Here is an 18,171-nt window from a genome sequence, read left to right on the forward strand (position 1 = left end):
ATCTGGATCATGTCAAGATTAGCTAACCCACTCTCAGCAGGGTTCGCTATTTTTTACAAGAAGATTATTGGGTTCGTTATTCTTTACATGGGAATAGTCGGGTTCTAGACACTGTTCTAAGGGACAGTACTAAACACAAACATAGCAAAACAGTGTAGATGAATCACTCGCTGTGTTTAGTACTAGCCCTCATATGGAATTGGTGTTCGGATTGGAAAGGGTTGGCCATTCTTTACTTGAGGATGAGGATCACTGGGTTCGCAGTTCTTGACATGGAGATGTTGGGTTTGCTAATTTTGACATGATTCCTAAACCTTAATATAACTATTTAGTGTTACAATATACAAATCCACAGATTTTGCCAAAATGAGCATCTTCAGAATTTTTAAAGTAAACTGCTCTTCTCTATGATTGTTAAATATTTTCTAAAAACAGAAAAAATAACCACTATTAGGTTTTAACCTTTACCAGAGATCCTAATCACTCATCTACATTAGACTGTAAGCTCTAATACCTTAGAACTTTGCAATGGTTTCATTCTAATCTAAAAAAAAAAAGATTTTTACATAAAATGTAACCTCAAACAACCATGAACACATGCTACATGGACACTATTTCTATTGGAAAAGCCACATACGTCCTGTCCCAAGAAATCTTTTTATTTTTTATGTTACAAAGACTTATCAAAGGGATTATGAAGCTGAAAATCAGGTCTTGCATACAAGGAAATGCCAAATAAAGTTCAAAGGTTTCAGATGCTTTCCTTGCACAACATAGAAAGTTTTAGGGGTTCTTTATTACACCATTTTACACGTTAGATGGACTGGTTTTTTGTATTCTACTTTTCATCCATTCTCTTTGGTCACTTCCCACCCAGGTGTTCAACTTCATAAACTTTACCTTGCTACAATTTACCCATTTCATACAAGAACATATCCTATGAGCTGTATATGACTTTTATTTCTACAAAGTACTTTACAATAACTACATCAAACTAAAGAAAGCTGACATTAATAGAGCATTGAAAAAGATGAAATTATTAAACAATTTTTTCGTCTGGGATGAGAACACTGGCTAAGAAACTGGTTAGTTACTCCAGCTGTTAACTAGGAAAACTTAGGTACCATATAAAACTGTAAATATAAGATTTTTCAACTTGTACAGAAGTTTAGTGACATTTTGTGGTAGCTGCAAGTTAGACTTTCAAGACATGAAGGTTATTTGTCATCTTCTGTGGTTGATGTTAAGTGTGGCAACAGCATCTTTTTTTCTTTTTTGCCAGTAATACATTTGTACACATTATATTTTCAAAACAACTAGTCATTCTTATTTCAGTCTTTACAGAGTGACTTTTACTTTATTCTGGACAAAATTTACAAGTAATTTCAGAAACAATTTTTCTCTTCCAGTTAAGGACTGAGATGCAGCATGGTGCTACAACAGCAACGAGAATGCATAGTAATTTTGGACTAGTGAGTGAACTGTGAGGTTACTGAGGATTTTTTACTACAATGGGATTCATTGAATCTATCTCAACCTTGAATCTTAAAAGGGAATACTGATTTGTTGAAATACAGAAAAATAATTTCTTATTATCTGAAAATTACAAAAACATGTTACCAGTAAGTGTGATTAGGTGAATATCCAAGACTGCTCCATGTTTTATTGTTTTTGGGTGCTGAGTAATCCTAATGCTATTCACATATACCGCCCTTGGCAGCAGATACTTATGCCATAATAATAATGGCAATTAATTAAAGTACATTATCCTTAGACAAGTCTGTATGAGGATAGAAACAGGATTTGTATTACATCAACTATGAGGATGCTGAGGTGGATTTTGAGGATCTTGCTGTGTGAGAGGCTGGATAATGAAGAAATAGAAAATGCTGAGGTGGTAATCATTACTGATTTGGTAAGAGTCTAGAATGAGATGGTATGGGCATGTGGTAAGGATTATTCACAAGGATGGAGCAAAGAGGGGTTGGATTTAACCTGTGAGGGACAGATAGTCAAGAGGGAGGCAGAGGATTAGATGTTGTGATAAGGTAAGGGAAGATTTGGAGAAGATGGGTTTAGTGGGTTAGGAAGATTTTAATGGGAATAGGCAAAGATGCATCAGGGCAAATGATCCCTTAAAAAAAGGGGACAGTAGTGGGGATAAAGAAATATTATGAGCCATGTACCATACGCACTGCAGATGAGGTGCTACTTTACATACCTACGGTATCTGTTTCTACATTTTCAATGCCAAGCTCTCCAGGGTCTGGGAGTTTCAGGTCACGGACAGTTTTTTTTCGGGCCCCAAGCTTGATATTATTGGCTATACCTTTTGAACGGCGTGAGTGGTGAATACTTTTACTGGTACTCAATCCTTGGACAGATGCCACCTTCCCAGTAAAGGAGTCACCCAATAGTTTTGAAACTCGAAGCTTTTCTGGATCATGTATGACAGTTGCATCAGCGTCAGTTTCGGAGTCCTGTATAGGATGAAAATGACATTATCTTCAATCAATGTACTGGCAATTCCTATGGATTAGCTCCTCCTTAGTATTAGAATAGTCTGAAATATACCATGTAAACATAACAACAATGATATTGTGAAATGATGTAGCATAACATTAATAAAACATTACAAAAAATTAAACTGGAATAAAAAAAAAAAATTGTTAGTACAGTAGCAAAGATTATTAACCCCCAAAAAACTGAAAAACAACACAGCTGCCGATGAACATTTAGAAGCTATTAAGTTCTCAACAAAAACCAAAATATTTATTTGTTTACATTATCAACAAAAACCAAAATATTTACTCATTTCCAGGAATATTCAAGCTGGACTTCCATGCAAGTAGCTCACTGACTGATGGGTTTTGATATCTATTAACACAAAAGCACAGAATAGGAAAGAGAATGCTAAAGTTTCTATATCCAAGAAGATCAAACAGCAAGGGTGTGCCACTTTGGTCCTTGAAACCTCTCGAACCTTCTCAAAAACCCATCTGAACTAATGGAGATGTCCCTGATGGCAGCCTCTGATGAAGGTGTTCCCACTCTCTCCTCTACAGGAAAGTGGAAGGACGGGGCATGTTTCCTCTGCTTGTTTTCACAATGGCAAAACTCGGGTTACCTCCATGGTAGCCATCACGAAGAACAAAAGAGGGCTAGCACATGCCACACTCATTGTTAACTCTGTTTAGAATACTTATGCAAGACATTGCGCTTCGCGCTTGTCATTTGTTTATGCTTGTTTATGTTTATGTTGTGAGAGAGCACCAAGTGAAGGGCCATGATGTGGGCACTTGGTGGATTGGATCTCAGAGATAAATAAAGTCAGTTTTTTTATGTCTGCCTTTGATTTCTCCTGCCACAGTGATGTACACGATCAACACTCATGGTACTAAAAACTCAATAAATTTTCAATATAGCCTCACTACACACTTGTGGAAATACCCATGATTACCCACAGGCTAATATATAACCAAGCTGTGGCTCAAACACTAATTACAATGGAAAAAGAGCATAAAAATAGATAAAGGAATAACAAAACACACCAGTAACCATGTAACTGCGATCAGGGCTGGGCACACAATGGTTGAAGTAGGCCGACGGAGGTCAGGACAGATACTCAAGGCCTACCTGTGATAATTGTTTGTTTTTTATTCAGTATACAGCCAACATGTGCAGCGAGCTGGATAACTCCATTTATGAAAAGTGAAGGTTTGTAACTCTGTAGGAACAAATCTATGGCAAAATAAGGAAAAATAGCCACAAATTTTTATCATTATAATTCTCCCTGAACAGACCCCTATCTGCAAGGGACATGGAGTTAACCCAACTCCAAATTCAGTTCAGATGTCATCCCAGTGCTAACCTGTCTAGATTTTTATGGCTAAATTTTCTTAATTTTTTATAGATATCATTTGATGTCATCAGAATCTCCAGACATTTAAATGATGTCATTCGAATCTCAAAGGGTTAAGCATAAATTTGGTCTATCCTAAAATCATGCTACACTGTTCTCCTGTATGGATTAACAAGAACATATTAACACTCTAGGTATTTGTATAGTGTATGAGACTGGCACAACAAAATTACAACCACTACTAAATCAATCCATAAAAATTGTTCTCATATTAATTTCTATTATTTGTAAGGTCCTTGTCCTTGCCAACTAAATCATCAGTTCAATCAATTGGTTGAATTGCTAAATTTGTGTAACTTTTTCCAAAATTTACGCTTCTCACTAAAAACATAATTTAAAAAATTTTACACAAAAATATGATATTTTAATGATAAAATAAAGTTTGTTCATACTTACCTGGCAGATATATATATAGCTGTATTCTCCGAAGGTCCGACAGAATTTCAAATTTCGCGGCACACGCAGTGGCCGGTCAGGTGGTTAGTACCCATTCCCGCCGCTGGGAGGCGGGTATCAGGAACCATTCCCATTTTCTATTCAGATTTTCTAATGCCACTGTCTCCTGAGGGGAGGAGGGAGGGCAATATGAATATATATATCTGCCAGGTAAGTATGAACAAACTTTATTTTATCATTAAAATATCATTTTGTTCATGAGACTTACCTGTCAGATATATATATAGCTGAATACCACCTTTGGAGGGGGTAGAGACAGCCAAGAATTAGGGAAACCAAGTATTGGTAAAATTATTTTGGTTCCTTATCTGATAGCGTAGCTGACTGAGTGGTTACTGCCACTCTAGTCTGCTTCTGCTTTACTAGAGACCCCAGCGAGGTAGTGACCTATATAGCTGGCGACTTCTAGATGATCTGTCAACGGGGCGTGACCACAATGTGACTAGATCATAGCCCATACAAAGAGGACAAAAGAGCATTACTAACCACCTAACCAACACCTAAAGCGTTAGTTTGCAAAGGATTGGGAAGACTGCCTCCAGTAGTCGACCCAACAACCACAAAAACACAATTAAAAAGGGGATAGGATCAGAGTTACCCTGTCCCCAAGGTTGCTGAAGCAGCAATGTATGGTCCCAGCGAAAAGCAATTTCTCGTATGCTACCTAAACATCTTGCCAAGAGTGTGAGGCAAACACCGAATTGACTTCGCCAAAATGTGGCACTAAAAATGTCACTGAGTACCATATTTTTCTTGAACGCCATGGAGGTAGCAACTGCCCTCACCTCGTGAGCGTTAACTCAACAACTTGAAGTTGAGTCGTCACAACTAGAGTGTGCGCCCCAATGACGTCCCCTAATGAAGAATGCCAGTGCATTCTTCGACATAGGTTTAACTGGTTGCCTCACAGAACACCATAAAACATCCAATGGACCACGAGTGTCCTGTGTTCTTTTTAAGGCAGTACTTGAGAGCTCTAACTGGACATAGAACTCCCTCAGGTTCCTGTCCAATAAGGTCTGCTAAACCTTTAATTTCAAAGTGTCTAGGCCAAGGGTTAGAAGACCTATCATTCTTAGCCAAGAACTTAGGGCTTAAAGAATAGACAGCATTGTGTTCCTTGAAGCCCACATGACGGCCTCGAACTTCTCTCACTCTCTTCGCCGCAGGAATGCCGTTTTCAGTAACATCCTTAAGAGATGCAGAGTGGAGAGGCTCAAAAGGACTAAACATCAAAAACTTGAGCATTACGCCCAAGTTCCAAGCAGGGGAAATCAGCTGAGGAACCTTGGACGTCTTGAAAGAGCTCGTAAGATCGTGGAGGTCCTTATTGTCAGACAAAGCTAATCCTCTGTGTCTGAATACAATCGAAAGCATGCTCCGATAACACTTGATAGTCGGAACTGCTATATCGAGTTTTCTCTTAAGTAAAGGAGAAAATCCGCAACCTGGCTCACAGTGATAGAGGAAGAGGAAAAGCCCTTCTTTCTACACCAACCTTTGAAGGTTGCTCACTTCGCTAGATATATCCTTTAGATGAAGAACTTCTGGCTCTAGCGATGGCCCGTGCCACCTGGCCAGAAAAACCCTTCGCTCTGACCAAGTTTCGATAGTCTGAAAGCAGTCAGGTTCAGAGCGGGAGATTCAAAGATATCTCGTGAAGTGGGTTTGTATGAGCAGGTCTGCTCTCATAGGAAGGGTCCTCGAACGCCTACCAACCAGAAGAGAAACTCCGAGAACCAGTGGTTCAAGGCCAAAACGTGGGGATGAGAGTCATCCTCGTCCCTTGTGAGGCCGCGAACTTGCGTATGACTTCTCCCAGAATTTAGAACGGGAAAAGGCGAAACATCTATTCCCGTCCAATCCCAGGGAAGAGCAACTATCGCAACTGCCCCAGGGTCGAGTACAGATGAGCTTTATAGAGGGAGCCTCGCTGTTCTTGAGGTCGTGAAAATATCCACAAGATGGCGACCCCAAAATTTCCAAAAATCTTGGCAAACCTCCTGATGAAGGGTCCATTCCTTCGGCAGGAGTTGATGGCGCCAACAGAGCAGGTCTGCTCGAACATTTTCGACCCCTGCAACAAAACTTGTGAGAATCGAAATGTTGCAGCATAGGCTCAAAGAATAATCTCTCTTGCAAGGCTGAACAGGGAACAAGTAGTATTGTCCGAGTTTGCTAGAACTACACGATTGCAAACTTGGACTCAAGAATTGGCGAGCTAAAAGATAGCCGCCAAATCTTTGAAGTCGATGTGCCAGGACACCTGTACCTCTCTCCAGGTTCCTAACACTTCCTCTCCTCTAGTGTTGCCCCCAACCTGTTGACGACCCGTCCGGAAAAACAACACTAGGTTGGGGTTCAGAAGCTTGAGGGAGATCCCTTTCTGCAATTCCGTTGGATCGAGCCACCACCACAGATCCTCTTTATATAAGGAAGAATTCTCAATTCCTCTTTCAAGTCTTCCTTGCTTTGTCAGTTCTCCAACAAAAAGAACTTAAGAGGCCTGAGATGCAGACTCCCAGAAAACAAACTTCTCAGCGAGGAAATGGTCCCAGCATACTCATTCCTTCCTTCACCTAGCATGTTTCCTTTCCAAGAAGGCTGAAACTTTTTCGTACATAGAAGTTGCCGTTCTTGTGACGGAGACGCTATAAAAGCTGCTGAATAGATCTGAATTCCCAGACACAATGGACAGTGAGGGGATCAGCTGACTTCTCCACAGACCAGAAGTCCCAGGGACTTCACGAGATGCAGAGTCAACTGAAGGTCCTCCAGATACCTTAACTTCGCCGGACGCTCGAATCAACCAGTCGTCCAAGTAGAGTGAGATCCTGACGCGCGACAGATGCAACTGCATCGCAACGCTTTCCATGAGACGTAAACACCCTCGGAGCAAAATGTGACGCCAACAGCATCTGGTGTTCCCAGGCGGTCAACCATCCAAGTACTGACCAGACCCAACGCTGCTTAACTCGCTGATCGGACGAGAAGCGGTGTTTTCAACGTGGTATGGCCGTTGTGCAGAGTCCAAAGCAAAGAGCCCTGAACTGGTACGTCTAGTCCCCAAGACAACCTGAGATACTTCACCGAACGTGGATGAATTGGGGCGTGAAGATAAGTATCTTGGAGATCCAAAGATACCATCCAATCCCGGGATGAAGGGCCCTAGTATTGGCTGCAGGTCTCCATCTTGAACTTTTCCTTCCGACCAAGTTGTTCGACCTGTTGACGCCCAAGACGGGTCTCCAGCCTACTGAAAGTTTCCGGACTAGAAACAATCTGTAGTAAAATCCCGGGAACACCGAGTCCAAGATCTGTTCCACTGCTCTCCGCTCAACATCTGTTCGAGCAGGTCAAACAATTTTCTGTTTGACAGGAAGGCAGTTGGGAAACAAAAACAAAAAGAGGAGACAGGAAGGGAATCAAGTAACCTCTCTCTAACAGTAGGAGGGACCAAACGTCTGCCCTCACTCTTTCCAGGCTTGTGCAAAATGAAGCCTGGTTGCAAAGGGAGTCTGAGATGAAGGGAGTCACTTGCTACCTCTCTGAAGTGACATTCCTTCGGGAAAAAAAACTCTCTCGTGGTGCGGGTCTCGTGTTGTTTCCCAAGGAAGCCCCTTTGTTATGCAAACATTTAGCTTTCGTTTACTTTTTGTATCTGAGATCGGTGCAAGCGTTATGAAGGAGATGCAGTTTGAATGTCGATAACTTTAGTTTTGAGAAAAACGATATTTTTGCTTCTCTGTGTATTTATTTGCTTGCCGTTACACAGTTTGAAGTTTTTATGACATAATGAAAAGCCAAAAATAGACCTGCAAAGTAATATAACTTCGCTAAATGAAGCGAGTGTCAAACACGGCTGAGGTTGGCCAGCGACGCTTTACTTAGTCAAGCTCTGAGCTGCTACTGACTGACTGCCACTGACTGCCCCAAGTGGCATTCCTGTCTTCCGCTGATGCGCACTATGTCTACAGGGTTGCCATAGATCGCATTAGATATTATTTCATAGCTAAAAGGAAATTACCACCGATATACTGACAATATTACATTATATGAAAAATGTAATTTGACTATGATAGGTTACTGTTTTGTTTATAACTTCTAACTGTGGCGAACTTTTTAAATAAAACTTTCTGAGAAGATAGTCAGGATATGTATGATGCCAGATATAAAATATCCCAGAAAATTTTATTTCCGATTTTTTTAGATCACAAACGCTCCTCTTAAGACAAAGACAACTGCGAAGGTGGAGAGAGAGGAGCCGACGGTTGAAAAGTCTCAGGAAACAGATCCTTAAGAAAAAAGCCAGAGTCTGATAATCAGAGGAAGAAGAAGACGAAAGAAGTTTCTCTTCATACAAAGGCTGTGACGACTGACGAAAGAGGATGTTCTTCCGCAGCTGGTGGGTCTTGAGTGAGTGGTGAAAGTAGTTCCGATTCGCCGATACGTAAGCGGGAACTCCCGCGAACGAAGAAGTCGTCAACTAGAGTACGTATAGTAAACATAAAAATGTGGAACGCTTCACGATTAGCGTGTCATCCTTGCAAGAGCCATGCTAATCTTCTCTGTATCGTTCCAATTAGTATATGTACTGCCGAAGCAAGTACTGGCTAAATTAAGAAGGACATCAGATGTTGAAGCGGGTAGTTGTGCGACATGATGAACAACTGGAGCGGTGTCAACACAAGACTTGAAGCTATACGGGCGAAGCGAGCGCGAGCGCCATGGCGTGACGCGAGAGGCTCCGTGGCAAGTACTAGAAGAGAGTCACAGCGTGGCGCCGCTAAGCGCCATGGCTAGGCGCCGCCGAGCGCCAAGGTGAGGAGCGCCGTGACGCGTGAGAAGCGCACGAAGAGCAAGACGCGCTCCTGGCGCGAGACAAGAGAAAAGGCCAACACCTCAACTCGGGAAGACGAATAGGAAGCCACTAAACACTCTCTCTAGACGACAGACGCTCTGTATCGCTCCCGAAGCGGGAGACGAAGGTGAAAGTCTGTACCTCTTAACAGGCAGATACGAATCTTGAAAGGTTCATGAGAGCATCCAGCTGTTGTTGCAAACCCAACAAAATCTTACGCGTTGGAGAAGCCACTCTCTCGGAGAAGGGCTGAACCTGAGAGAAGGAAAGGGGCGAGAGACGTATACTTCCCTTCCACAGGGAAGAAGCTCTAGCCCTTGCCTTAGCGCGACAGGGGGTCGAGTAGAGTGATCATTCGAAAACACTTTATTCTCTTCTGCAGAGGAATATCCACGCAACTTTCGGGGAAGAGTACAAACGTCTCAGAGGAAGAGGACGTGAAGCCGCCCTCTCCTCTAAGCTTCTCTTAAGAGGGCGAGTCCAACCGAGCTCCAACCCCGAGGCGGGAGGACGGTCGGAGGACGAGAAGCAATCCTTCAGGATGCGTGCCTGAGCACGATCCCTGGCAGCCTGGGTAGCGTCATCAGACCTGCCGGGGACGCCAGATCGGTGGGAAGCCCCCGTAACCCTCATGCGGCCGACATGCCCCTCCCTGGTCCTGGGAGTTCGACAGAGGTCCAGGCCTAGAGGCATTATAGGGCCGATCTGACGCCTCCACAACACTAGGGGCACTAGCACTAACACTATGCGTTTGAATTGCATTCACTTTAGTTTCAAGAGCACGATTGACTCCACACGAGAGCCAGGGAATTACCTTCTGCAGCAACAAACTACAGGGTTAGTAATAAATTTATTACAGGGTTACTAGTAGGAGAAAACCCTGACTGTCCAACTAAGGATGCACTCTAGAGGAAGATTTCAGCCTATCACGCTCCAATTTAAGCATATAGGCTTCATATTTCTTCCACTCACCCTCAGACAATCCCACACATTCATTACCGATTATCATAGAGCATTGAACACCCTTACATATATACATAAAGAGTGAGGAACTATCAAAGTCTTCGATAGCCTCACCTTACATTCACCCAAGCTACAGACTCGATAGCTAGAGGTAAGACATCTTAATTATAAGAAAAGTCAAAAGCAAAATCAAAACGGTCCACAAAGAGCGTATGCCAAGTCACAGATCCAGTCGAATACCAAAAACAACCAAAATACTTAAGTGACAACAAATTTCGAAATCCAAAAGGCGGAGGAACTGACAACAGGAGTTGACAGTCCGGCGACAGAGAAAATCTGAATAGAAAATGGGAATGGTTCCTGATACCCGCCTCCCAGCGGCGGAATGGGTACTAACCACCTGACCGGCCACTGCAGCCGCGAAATTTGAAATTCTGTCGGACCTTCGGAGAATACAGCTATATATATATCTGGCAGGTAAGTCTCATGAACAAAATTTGGATTTCTTTGCCTTGGCATTAGTTCGTGTCTTTGAACACTTTTGTCAGAACACTAGTTATTCTGTGTTACTTTCTCATGGGAGGTTATTGTCACACAAATGGAAGGCTGGGGTAATTAGTATTATGGTAAAGTTGTTTAACCAAACTAAATCTATTAACTCCTGAATAAGTTTCATACCACACAGCTTACCTCTTTAATTGTCACAATTTTATCTCTGTTCTTTACATCAGTGGCTTCCACAAAACCTGTAGGAACAATCAAGTCCTCTTGAGGCTGACAGATTTTCTTGCCTTCTAATTTCAACAATTGGTGACCTACGTCCTGCATGGTAGTTTTTACTGAAGTACTAGTAGCTGGCTTGGAGGGAACTTGACTCAATGAAACCTTTTCAACTGCAATTATAAGATCCAGAACTTACTTAGTGATCTTGCCTGAATGGGCAATTCTGAACGGAAAATAAAGAGTACAAGATTAGTTAGGCAACATAAATAAGGTTCTTAGCACTGTTGGGGAATGGATTTTCATTACAAGTAACATCAGGCAAATACAGCACAGCACAGAATTTTTTTCCTTTACTTAGCACCCTCATCCTGTGAGTATTATGATATACATATCTATATGGCCTAAAATATTCTTTATACAGGCAGTCCCAGGTTATTGGTGGGGGTTCCGTTCTGATGGTGTGACGATAAGCGAAAATCGGCGATAACTGAAAATCGGCAATTTTCAGTTATCGGTGCCTCTGTTACTTATGTATCAGCACCAATAAGCGGACATTGGCGCATATCGGAGCTGAAAATCGCTGACTTTTGTCACTAGATAAGTTAGACAAGTGCCGAAAACCAGATCGCCGATAACCAGGGAATGCCTGTATATCTAAACTGGAGCACAAACATTTCTGCAACTGAGTATTCAAATTATATGGAGAACTTTAATTTCTAAATGAGGAAACTTATTTGTTAAGCTACTCTACACTGGCTAAAATGTCACAATATAAAAATCAATAGTAAAGAACCAAAGATTTGACAAATGATGACAAATGACAGTGTCTGCTATTACCAGGCATGAATCTTATAATTATTTAATTGTTCAACCCAAATATCTGTTATTGTAAATAAAAGCACACTTGGAGTTAGATCAGTTTGCACAAACGTGATAATTTGATACAAATCTTCACAATATAATTAAAGTTCTGTCTAAAGCCTGCAACACATTGTTACTGTAACTTCAAGTTAAGTTACCAGGGATACAAAACAGTCATTTGTTCTTTATAGCTTATTGCATTGCTCATCAACTTAAAAAAATATCACTTCCATTTTCAAGTTGCAAAACTTTAGCCCAAGCTTAGCAACCATTTTTGCTTATAAGATCATCAGCAAGACTTTTACCTTAAGTCTTTCTTTTAGAGAGTTATATAAGTGACACGTTTTCTCCTCTACTCTGTTTCATCAATGATACCTTCCACAATTTCCAGGGTCTTCCTACTGGTCTTCACTTTGCTCCTTCCATTTTTACCACTGTTTTGACTAACTGCACCTCCACACTATCCACACTCACAAAAACATCTAAATTTTCAAGAACTTGGTCTACTTTCTAGTTACTAGACACCACACCTGTCTGCAATTCCCTCATTTACAACAGTACACTCTGGCCATGATTCCTATAAGTCCATAGTTGCACTTTTTCAAAATCACCTTACACACTTTCTTTGTCACTAAGTCTACATCTCTGCTGCACAAAGTAATATAAGACTTAATCCTATGTTTTCTACTGCTTGCTAATGACATACTTTATTTGCCAGTAATCTAGTAATCTCTTTTCACTTCATTCAGGCATCTGCTACTGTTTCCTACTGTCCTCTCAAAGTATTCTACCACTTTAAGTCCTGGTCTTTCACCACAACATGGTGCACCTCCTCCCTCCCACTCCCATTTGTTCTTCTAATACATTTTGAACATAAAAAATCTTTCACTCCATCCATGTACATTTGGATTAAATGCATTACATCTGATACAGAGTTTTGAGTTTCCAACCTTCCCTGTGTAATGCATATGGATGCTTTCATCTTTAATTTTCCTTTACTTCCGTTCCAGTCAGCCTCCATTTCCTTTGTTTTGCTTATGTTAGTTTTAAATTTTCTCATTTCCAATCATTCTGCCTTCTTTTAAGCATTTGAAAGCCTATCCTGATAATTTTATTGTTAACAATAGGGCATCTGCATATAACTATTCCCAGGGATTCTTTCTGCATGCATTTGTAGCTCACATTCATGTGAAACGGCAGAGGACTCTGGGCTAATTCCTGATGGACACCACAATTTACCTCAAGTTCATCTGATACACCTGGCATCATTTTAGATTATGTGATATGGTGACTCTCATTCTTTTGGTACACCTGGCATCATTTTAGATCATGTGTTATGGTAACTCTCAGTTTTTGGATGCACCTGGCATCACTTTAGATCATGTGCTAGGTTAACTAGTTCTTCTGACACACCTGGCATCACTTTAGATCATGTGTTATGGTAACCATACCTGACAGAGTTTTCCCCCTATACTGTGTCTCTGTAATGTCCATCTAATTGATTGTCTTATTAGTCTTGTCAAACTACTTCTCAACATTCACAAATCTCTTAATCTCTGAGCTGTACTTTTCCTTTAACTGCCTCGTTGTAAAGAATGCCTCAACAGAGCAGTACTTTTCCTTTAACTGCCTCATTGTAAAGAATGCCTCAACTGTTGATTTCTCTGGTATGAAGCCAAACTGAAAACTGTCAATTTTCTCAGCCTTGCCATAATACCCTATCCAATATTTTCACATTCTGTTCAATATTATTTATCTATAAATTCCACATTGAAGTACATAAAAAAAAATATTTTTTTTGCATAAAATTTTTCAAAATCTTTTTGCCCCCTTCTGGTCCTTATATGTGGGCATTAATCAAATTAAGTGTTGAAACTGTATGAAAACTTTTATAGTAAACACTTGTAGACAACAAAAACCAGTTATCATGCCTATAGGGGCAGTCCCCGGTTTATGACGGGGGTTCCGTTTTTACGCTGTGTCATAAACCGAAAGATCGTTGAGAATTGTCAAAAATGCTAAGAAAACCTTGCTTTTAATGCTGTGGGTGTATTGAAAATGATGTAAACTGCATTTTTATTGAGTTTTTCATAAAAAAAACTCCAAACTTTGATTATTCTGCCGTTTTGGAGCTATATTTCTTCCGTTGGATCGGTATATGATGCGTTGTAACCCCAGAACATGCGTTGTAAACCGGGAAATAATTTCTGATGAATATATTTGAAAAGCGTTGTAACCTTGGAACGTTGTAAGCCGGACCCGTCGTAAACTGGGGACTGCCTGTATTTAAAACAATGCACACATCCTAAAAGTATAACAATTCATTTCAGTAAGTAGCAGCATATTGGTAAAATCTGTTTCATGAGATTGGTTTCCTATCAAAGTTTTGAACATTGTAACTGAACCTTACTCTTGCTATGGAACATGTAATGTTTGCTTTCCAGTATACCCAGGTAAAAAAAACTGTCCCAGTTGATTCAAAGTATTACAATCACCTCTAACTCTGTAAAAAGAAAGAAAGGTAATCTGTCAAGATTATTCACCTGATATAAAAATATCTAAAAAAATATTTAATGCCACTAAACTGGAAAATCATACCTGACAACAAGCTTGTACTTTTCTTATCTTTGGAAGATAAAAGCCTTTTGTATTCTCTTTTAGCCAAAAAGCCACGTATCATTGCCTGGATCTTAGATGCTGCAATATCCCTGATTTTTGTTACAGATAAGCCTCCAGCTTCCATCAGAACCTGTGCAATTTCAAATTGCTCTGCAACATATGCACAATCTAATGGAGTGTACCTGAAACAGTAATGGTTGACATTCAAATGACCACAATAAAGTTAAGCTAAAACCTGAAAGCCAAGTCCATTAAGTAAATGCAGAATCTTATGGATATAAAAACTGAGAACATGACATCCAAGTTTTATATAGAGTGTTAGCCTTGCATAAGAATTTAATAAAGTATAAAATATCAGATGAAATATGACTTTAAAGTTTAAAGACGGAAATCACTTATGGAATTAGACATGAAATGGATTCTCTCCACTCTCTCCTCCTTTGTGCACATTCTGTCTGAATCCTCATTTGCTTTAGGTCTTCATCTATACCCTTCTCATGATTTACAGGGGATTCCTACTGATTTTTTACTGCTGCTGCAATTCATACTACTATTCTGATTAACTGTTCCACATGTCATCCCACCTTAAGTCCAAACCATCTCAATCTTTAAGGTACTGTAGTTTACTTTCCTGCAATTGATGATACATTCATCAAAACAGATATGATTAATATGTGATCACAAATCGGAACCTTAAAAAAACTAAAATTTCATTGTGACACAGCAAATCACACGAATAAGGATAAGAATCTCATACACAACTGTTGGATATCATAAAAAACCTTTATCATTTTCTTGAAACGTAACACAGCAGAATGGATATTTTTGAATGGGGTAATTATATTTTCAACTTCATCATCATAACTATATTTCTATACAATACTTTGAGTACTGTACAAACATTCCGAGGTCCTAATAACATTACAATTGATGAGATGTTTAAAATTCTCACATTCACTATCAATGTTAAACTGTTTCAAATCTTAGTTGCATTTCCTGAGTTACCAACACGGTATTAATAAAAGTAGGCAGATGAAATAAAAATTACCCGTTCAATGTAGTCTGAGTGTAATTTGGATATGCATGGAAATCAAGTAAAGTGTTCACAGCTCCTAAATGTCCCTGCTGTGATGCCCAATGCAAAGGACTCTGACCCTGAAAAAATCAATTCATGTCAACTTCTTACACTCAATAATAACAAATACTACATAAAGTACCTCAATCTTGTCTTCACGTTATAAATAGCTAGATGTTCCATATTGATAAGAGCAGTCCCTGTGATAACCAGTATTAGGAAATATAAAATAACTGCTGAACCTTAACAAGAGAAATAACCAAAACAAATGCTTTACCTCATGATCCCGCGCGTTGACATCCCCACGGTTTTCCAGCAACAAAAACATTATGTCACTGAGGCCTCTATAAGCAGCCATGTGCAGGGGAGTGCGACCAGAATAGTCCTGGACATTTACTGAGGTCCCTGCAAGAGTTATTAGGCAGTATGTTTATCATTGTGTGAAAACTTCAAGAAGGTGTCTCAAAGTAAGGCACAAGAACTATGATGCAGGTGAGGTAATAATTCTGACTGAATATTTCAGGTGTTCAGACAATATATGGTAAGTGTTAGAATAATAAATAGGTCATGCTTACATAAACACCTGTAAATATAAAACATAAAATTAGAAAAAAATATACCATGCATAATAATATTAATGTTTGCTCTTTCTTGTTTGTTAAACTGCTTATGTCCCAATTTTCTAATATAAAATCTCTTGACAATTTCTTGTTAAAGTTGACATTTGGGTGCAAGAAGGGCTGATTAAAAGCCTATTCATGCAATTATCCACCCCTATATTAGCTTAGCTTACCATTTCCCTAACCTTACTGCATTACTGGAAAGGATTTTCAAGCAACATGAGATCAGTCTGACTTTTAGTCCCTCTATTTTATTTTCTTACTAATTCTATACTATTTGAACCAGTAATATAATTAACACTATCTTCTACCTAAGCACTCTTCTTGAGCATGAATGAATTGTCATGTTCATTTGAAGTCTTACTTTCTTAAATAACAAATTTTTTCTTGTTCCTTCCTGGTATTTCCTTAACTTTGCCAGGACTCACTACTATTTCAGTTTTCTCTTGACTTATGGATGCTGTGAGGTTCAAAGGGACTTCCAAACCTTACCTGTTGTCTCAATCTCTCTCCCTCTGTTTGTCCACCTCCCATATGACAACAATTCCTCTTGCGAGTTCGTCATTTGAACAAGTCTACATTGGCATAAGGCCAACTTAACAACCATTAACAACTACAAAGAGAAAAAAGAACTTTCATAAATTGCAACTGTATTTGCACTGATTGAACATATTAAAAAAATCTGTGATACCGTAGGGGATGCTGCTTACAGAGTGCAGTGTGTGGCACACTGTAAATGATGCTGAAGATTCTTTACAGCTACACTTTTTGCCCTCAGCTGCAAAGTTTCTGTTTATTACAAATCATCCATTCCCTTTGGTCTCTCTCTACCTAGCCACTAAACTTTGTCATCTTTACATTGAACCAATTTTCAGTTCTCATTCAAGTAAAAATTCTTTGGGGGAACTGTCGGAGTCACAGGATGTAAATTACCACTGCAATACTATAATGATAGCTCTCAAGCTCTTATGTTGATTGCAAGTGTGACAGAAGTTCAAGTCCTAAATGCCAAAGTAACTCAAATATTGCAAACCATACAAAAACTTCAAATGACTTAAAATTTGTTTTGCCTTTGGTGGATGACCACACTAATGCATCTCACTCAAATTATGAACAAGTTTTAGGTTCAATGTGATGTAATAACTTTTGAGATACAAAATAAACTTTGCATCATTTGGCCTAATTAATGAATTACATTTTGGAACATAAGAAAGACAGAGTTAGACATTACAGCTGTAGAGACGAGGAACAAAAATTAAACTACGATGGACATGCATCTTCATACCTGCTCTAATGAGTATTTGTGCAAGGTACAGATGGCCATTTAACACAGCATGATGAAGTGCACACTGTCCTTCATTATCTCGGTGATCTAAGGACGCACCCTCTTTAGCCAAAAGTTTTACGATATGTGCATGACCTGCCTGAGCAGCATGAAGCAGTGGTGTGCGGCCGTCATTGGCACAGACATCAACAGGTGCTTGTAAACGGAGTAAAACTCCTACTGTAGAGATGTGCCCAGCTCCTGCAGCTATGTGCAAGGGAGTGCAACCCCTTGGACCTACTTTTGTGAGAGATGCACCATGTTTAACCATAGCTGTAATAGCAGAATCTGAGCCTCGTGCAGCTGCCCAGAACAACGCAGTATAACCTTCTTTGGAGGGATCATCCCGCACACATGGACGTCTAACCAGCTGTAAATCATTTTGAGCATACTAAAATTACAGTTTCTAGCTTCGCATACTAAACAATGAAAATCCTGCTAATCAAACAACTATGATATTACAGCTAGAGATAAAATACCTGTGTGGCAATAATACCATTACACCCTTGCCTTTGAAAAAGAGTGAATGCCATCTCATTGTTTAGGAAATGCATATAAACTTTTTTAAGATTTTACAGATATACAAAATCATTTCTAAACACTGTCTCGTTAACTGGGCAAAGTGCAAAACCAAGCTCCAAGTTCCAATGAGAAATACTTTTCACAACACAAAACTTTTCATTCAAACCTATCAATATGTATGCAGACATGCATCAAATGTTCCCCATGTTCAAAGGCCTTTTGCCT

At 39.8% G+C, this 18,171-nt stretch overlaps 1 protein-coding gene, 1 non-coding gene and 1 pseudogene across 3 annotated transcripts in view; all 3 read right to left on the bottom strand.

The window, feature by feature from the left end:
* Nucleotides 1-18,171, bottom strand: part of LOC136843853 (inversin-like) — a 649,403-nt gene that overhangs the window by 615,744 nt on the left and 15,488 nt on the right. For both annotated transcript variants that reach the window (XM_067112689.1, XM_067112691.1), the window contains exons 9-14: nt 17,386-17,794; nt 15,758-15,885; nt 15,454-15,560; nt 14,385-14,587; nt 10,893-11,095; nt 2,222-2,480 (exon numbers count right to left, since the gene is read on the bottom strand). In XM_067112689.1, the coding sequence (XP_066968790.1) occupies nt 2,222-2,480; nt 10,893-11,095; nt 14,385-14,587; nt 15,454-15,560; nt 15,758-15,885; nt 17,386-17,794 (1,309 nt within the window). The remainder of the gene's footprint in view (nt 1-2,221; nt 2,481-10,892; nt 11,096-14,384; nt 14,588-15,453; nt 15,561-15,757; nt 15,886-17,385; nt 17,795-18,171) is intronic.
* Nucleotides 7,285-7,402, bottom strand: LOC136844515 (5S ribosomal RNA; annotated as a pseudogene).
* On the bottom strand, nt 8,887-8,988 carry LOC136844539 (U6 spliceosomal RNA). The gene has a single exon (XR_010854923.1). It is a non-coding gene; the product is annotated as a U6 spliceosomal RNA (small nuclear RNA).

This window comes from Macrobrachium rosenbergii, chromosome 12 (assembly GCF_040412425.1).
Source record: "Macrobrachium rosenbergii isolate ZJJX-2024 chromosome 12, ASM4041242v1, whole genome shotgun sequence".
Lineage (NCBI taxonomy): Eukaryota > Metazoa > Arthropoda > Malacostraca > Decapoda > Palaemonidae > Macrobrachium > Macrobrachium rosenbergii.